Below are 6,291 nucleotides of genomic sequence, written 5' to 3'. Positions count from 1 at the left end.
TTATTTTTATTAATTTTGGTTGCATTATTAGATTCATTTCAATTTAATTGAAAATCATCATGCATGTGACACGTAAGTTTATCAATTACTTATATGAAGTAGAGAATTATTCAATTCGATATTCACTCGATCAATTAATAAACAAATCAACTAGTAAATTTCTTTTTTTTGTTCAAACTAATTCTCAAATTCACTCACATAATCAATATAATCCATTTATTTACTTAGGGTTGTTGAGGTACAATTTTCAACAAAAAGAGATGAAATCCAATGATTCAAAGTTTAATAACTTTCCAAGATTGCATGTGGGAATACAGCAGAGAGGGAAACGTGAATGTTGAAGCATTGGATCACTTCGCTTCAGCTGCAAGGCTACAGTGCTTTCCTTGCACAATGGGGTATATATTGTAGAGGAACTGTGCAAGTCTGTGCTTGAATTAAAAGGCAAGGAGAAGGAAGAGGAATGGCAGAAGATAGATATGGTCACCGGGGGAGGTGGGGGGTGGGGGAAGGGAATATTCCACACTGTGAAACCCTTTTCATCCGTGAGGAGGGGAAGGGAAGGGAAGGCATGAGAGTGCGTGTTGGGGTTATGCACGTGCAGCCATGAGTAGGCAGCTTACGTGAAAAAAGCATCGCAACTTGGGGACAAAATCCAACGGTTCCTGACGTCCCTGTTATAAATATTTGCTGACCCCTTCTTTCTCTTCCTTGTTCATACTTTTGTACTGATACTCTCATAAGTCATATCATTACCGTGACTAGCCGAAATCCGAATCAGTTCAATTAATAGTGCTAGTGATTCATAGGTACTTTAGCATGAAAATTGTCAATTATATTTGCTTTTATTGCTTAAAAATGACAATAGGTATTCAATCCAATTATATAAGATACGGATACATATACTCTATATTCGGGTTTGTCTATAATCTAACTAGCTATGATGAGGAAGCGGATCAGTTTCCTCCCTCTGGATGACAGAAAATTCAGAGTGAAAGTAATTAAATAGACAGCATGCTTGTTAATTAAATAGCTAGCATATTTAAGATCTCATTGATATAATTCTCAGTTTCCACCACACAAGGAAAAGGTATTGTCGGTTTTAATAGTTCTATTTTTTGTTTTTTTGACAATTGTTGGCCTTTAATAGAAGGTTAATTAAATGTGAGTCAAGTGTGCTTATTTAATATGTAATTAGGGAATAAATGATACTAAGACAAGGATTAATAAAGCTTTAATATGACAAACAGGATATATATGGCAATGGAAAGATGTCATCAAATAGATCTTTTCTTATATGATTTAACTTAATTTATAGACAAGAAGACATGCTACATCTCGATTTAAACTTTAATAGAAGAATCAAACACTAATAAAATACAGATAAAATATGAACATTTCCCTCCAAGTTGTTTTAAGACAGAAGTTGAAAGACAAAAACAAGGTGTGGGACTTGCACCATTTTAGTGATAAGAGAGAGGGAAGAAGAGTTAAACAAAGGGAACTTGGGGTAGGGGTGGGGGGGGAGGGGAGGGGAAGGGTGAGACGTCTAATTTATGTGATGAGAGCAAAAGCCCCAATACAAACATCAACATCAAATTGTAGAGACAAAGGGGCAGAGAGAGGGATCGAGGATAGAAGAAGAGAGAGACTGATTCATTCCTAGAAACGAGAGTCCCCCTTAAGACACGCCCTGACTCTCCCTGACCCAATTTGTTCGGGTGGGTCCAACTCCAATTTCCCATGACCCACATGCACCACCCCCTCTCCCCATCAATGCCCTCTTTCCTTCCACCAAAATTACCTCATTCCCCACTAGGCAGCCATTCTCTCCTTCAGTTTTAATGACAGTACATTCACTGCTCTCAACAGCAAACCATATTTTTTGTAACGCTAGCTTAGCCTCTTTCAGTTTCTATTTGGGATTTCCCCTCTCTCTCTCTCTCCTGTCATTTTCCAACCAGGATAACGCCTCTTTTCACACCACATATTCTCACTTTTCTCTCTCAGAATTGTCCCGAATTATATATTCATGAAGAAGAATCTCTGCAGTTTTTCAATCCTGTAACAAGCCAAGAGTGTTGCATGTAACATTAAACTCTTTCCAGGTCCGGTTTTGTTATATAGTAGTAGTGTTGTTCTTGACAATGGACTCTCCTGGAGAACTGCATGGTTATGTTTTTTTTTTTGACTGTTATGTCGGGACAATGAAACAAAGAATCCCATGAAAGAGACCTATGATGGACAAACATTCTATACTTTTTGGCTTTCATTTCCAAGATTTGTGAAGGCCACAGGGGAGTAGTCTTGTCATCATCATCATCATCGAGCTGTTTCGAGTATGTGGAAGTACACAACTTTTTGGGGACCTGAAGAAAGAATTTTAGTGCTACGAATAGTAGTCAAGGCTTAAGAGAGTGAAAGGGGAAGGCGAAGAAAAGAAGAGAATAGAAGAGAAGACAGGAAGAGGAAAGAAAGAAAGAGTCGGAGGCTTTGAGCTAGTAAACTCCAAATGAAGGACAATATGATCCTGTACTGTAGACATTTAAGAGAGAGAGATGCTGACAGAGAGAGAGAGAGAGAGAGAACGTGGGGTGTTGGGGCCCCATGGTGGGGAGAGACAAAAGAGAGAGAAAGGGGGGAGGGCCCACACACCGCCCATGCGCACGCTGTCTTACCAAAACCAAACCCATCATCGATCCGATGCCTTGACCTAACCCTAACCCAACAACACTACACCCCCAGAAAGCACAAAAGGATCCACCGGTACGCCCCAAACCCAAACCCATAAACCACCTCCCCCTCTAGCAAAATTTTTTTTGGCTATGTTCTTACCCCTTTTCTTCCTCATTTCCTCCCAAACCCTTAACCAACAACTTATCTTCATACAAGAGAAAGAAAGAGGTCACTTCCAAAAGCTACCTAAGAAAAACAAACTGTCTCAACTCACATGAAGAGTGGAGAGAAGAAAGATGGCTTGATTCAGCTGAAAATTTGGTGGCAGATGCTTCATAGCCCTTCTCTTGCCCTTTTTTGGTGAAACCTGCTGATATTCAACCGGTCAAAACTCAAAATACCCAGCCAAAAAAGAAACCCAAAGCCACAAAGGAAACAACTATCATCCTTCGTTTTCTCTTTCTGCATCTGAATTCACCTGGTTCTTGTATGTGTTAGCTAATTGTTAATTAGGTTTGAACTTTGAAGGGAAGAAAAGAAATGGACCCAGTAACAGCTCATGGACGCCCTCTTCCTCCTCCTTTCCTCACAAGAGATCTTCATCTAAATCCACACCATCAATTTCAACATCACCACCAACAAGAAAACTCTGAAGAGGAACAGAACCGTGGCCAGAAACGAGATCGAGAAGAAACAGCCACCACCACGACCGCCACTGCCACTACCGACACAAGTGAAGGCAAAGAACTAGCCATAATCCCTGGAACGGAAGGTGAAATCACGAGAAGACCACGAGGCAGACCCTCGGGTTCCAAGAACAAGCCTAAGCCACCGATCATCATAACCCGTGATAGTGCCAACGCCCTCCGATCCCATGTTATGGAGATTGCCAACGGCTGTGATATTATGGAGAGTGTTTCTACTTTTGCTAGACGAAGACAAAGAGGGGTTTGCATTTTGAGTGGGAGCGGAACTGTGACGAACGTAACCTTAAGGCAACCTGGAGCTCCTGGTGCAGTCGTGACTTTACATGGAAGATTCGAAATTTTATCACTTTCTGGGTCATTTTTACCTCCTCCAGCACCACCGGCTGCATCAGGGTTGACCATATATTTAGCCGGTGGTCAAGGTCAGGTCGTTGGAGGAAGCGTGGTGGGTCCACTTGTTGCTTCAGGTCCGGTGGTGATCATGGCAGCTTCTTTTGGTAATGCGGCGTATGAAAGGCTTCCATTGGAGGAAGAGGAGCAGCCGGTGGCGCCGATTCCTGGAAGTGGACCCTTAGGCTCACCTAGTAGCATGGTCGGGCAACAACAACAGCAGCAGCAGCCACCACAGCAGCAGCAACTATTGCAAGATCCCAACGGATCGTTTGTTCAAGGGTTGCCACCAAATCTTCTAAACTCAGTCCAATTGCCAGCTGAGGCCTACTGGGGCACAGGTCGTCCCCCTTATTAACAAAAACAGACAGTTTCGGGTTCTTTTTTCTTTTTTTATTTCTCCTTAATTATTCCCTTTTCACCTCTTGTTAGTTTGACCTTTTGATCGCCTTTCATTCTTCTTCTTTTATAAGATAGCAGTTTCATGTTTTAATTAAGTCTTAAATTTGTTGATCATGGGATTCATCTGGCTTTGATTTGAAGAAGGATGTACAAATTTCATGGATTTCTCTCTGATGTGATTTTCTCTTTTCCTAGTATTTTTATAAGAATAGCCTTTTTCCAATTGTCCTCATTATAGTAGCTTAACGATGAAGAAGCTCCAGTTGAGGGCTCTCTCTCTCCATTCCTTTTCACCTTGTCTGATGAGAATTGTTCTTCCGACAAATAAAAAAAAAAACCACCTTTTTATTAGGGTTCCTTTTCTTGTGCATAATATACTTTTAAGTTCCAGATTCTGTTACACCATCCAAATCCTTAAATAATACTACTAGAATAAAATTCTATCAGTTTATGTGGTGCAATTCTCATTAATACTATACTCTATATAACATAATGTATTTTTTCTTCCTTGCTTTAGCAGTTACCTTCTTCCACTCTAAACACAAACTACTACTACTACTACTGATTATAGAACTGATTTATTAGTATTAATTAATTAAGGGTTTTTATTTTTACATTATGATGGAAGAAATTCTAATATTTGGATGAATATGGACATGAAAATATATGGTTTATTTAATCTAGTGGCTGTTTGAAGGTTGGTCAGGGGGGAGATGGCAAATCATGACTAGAAGAAAGCAAGGTGATGGGAGGTTATGGGCTTAGGGTTTTGCTGTCTTTTTTCTTTGTAAGTATCTTTTTTTTTTTTCTCTTTCTGACTTGCCTAGGGTTCATTATGGAATCAGAGATGAACATTGGGTACTGGGTTACACGTGCGCTGCTCTGTTAAAAAAAAAAAAAAGCTCCTTTTCGAGGCGACCATTTTACATACGGATAACCAGGACAAACTGATCTCAAGCGTTAAAGTTTTCCCTTCTCTCCCCTCTCTCTCTCTCTCTCTCTCTCTTTCTCTTGAAAAAAACTGTCACTGCCACCATACAAGCAAAAGGGGTAGGAGGTAAGTTCTTTGCTTATGCAAAGCAAAGAGTTTGTCTTGATTCTGTAATGGATATCCTTTCTTAGAGCTATGCTTTCTTAGAGCTTTTAAACCCTAGCTCTCTCTGCAAGTTCTCCAACCTGAAACTTCACCAGTTCCTCCTTGGGTTCTTTTATATCTTTTAGACTTCCCCATTTCTTCTCATTATCAGAGGTCATCATCATCAGTTGCATTGCATGTACGATATATTTATCTATAAATCATTTTCTGAGAGTTCTCTTGCAGTTCTAATTTTTCTTAATCTGAATATTTGCTAGAGCTCTTAACAATGCGTGCATTTTTGTTTCCCACACGCGCATTATGTATCAACCCTGCTTTCTGGGTTTTCTCATTAAACCCTAAATTTGATCTTTCACGTATGTTTTTTTCCTAGCTAGCCAACCAATCTTAAATTTGGGTTTTGCTTAATCTTGTAAGACCGATGAAAATTATTCCAGAACATTGGATGGATCTTAAAGCTAGTTATCTTCATCTTTTCAGCTCTTTGAATTCATAAATTAATCGAGATAGAAAACCATTTGACATTTTTTGGTGTCACCCTAGGGGATGATTTTGTTTGCAAAGTTTGCAGAGTACAAGGTTTTTAATCCGAACTGCCAATATAAAATGAATATATCAGCTTGAGAGTTTGTTACAAGTTGGAAGTAATAATTTTGGTGGACCATGTATCTGTCTAATGTGCTTTGAGACAATGCCATTCCGGTTCTTCATGATTAACATCGATCACTTTGATTCTTTGAACTACACTTCAATGATTATCACTGCATAAAATATTAAGATTCCGTTATTTTTTACCTTCTGCTTTTCCCTTTTTGGTAGCCATATATCTCATGAAACTCAAAGAGCAAAGCATAATAATGGCCATTTTGTAGACTAGCCATTAACACATCCATCCATCCATCCATCACCCCACCTTACTGCGAGGTTGAGAAGAGGTAGAGAGGGGTAAGAGATTGGACTTAACCCAATAACAAAAAGGTTTTTTAGTGGTAGGACTAGGATCCCTGCTTTTGCCAAACC

General features: G+C 39.6%; 1 protein-coding gene across 1 annotated transcript; it reads left to right on the top strand.

Annotated features, from left to right (window-relative positions):
* The first annotated feature begins 2,718 nt into the window (after nt 1–2,718).
* On the top strand, nt 2,719–4,398 carry LOC18614284 (AT-hook motif nuclear-localized protein 22). The gene has a single exon (XM_018120657.2). It carries the CDS (start codon nt 3,217–3,219, stop codon nt 4,129–4,131), a length of 915 nt encoding a protein of 304 aa, XP_017976146.1. The 5' UTR covers nt 2,719–3,216; the 3' UTR covers nt 4,132–4,398.
* Nucleotides 4,399–6,291: the final 1,893 nt, after the last annotated feature.

Source organism: Theobroma cacao, chromosome 1, assembly GCF_053813885.1.
Source record: "Theobroma cacao isolate CCN51 chromosome 1, ASM5381388v1, whole genome shotgun sequence".
In the NCBI taxonomy this organism is placed as follows: Eukaryota; Viridiplantae; Streptophyta; class Magnoliopsida; order Malvales; family Malvaceae; genus Theobroma; species Theobroma cacao.
The sequence above is the reverse complement of the archived record's forward strand: the minus strand, read 5'-3'. Positions and strand labels throughout refer to the sequence as shown.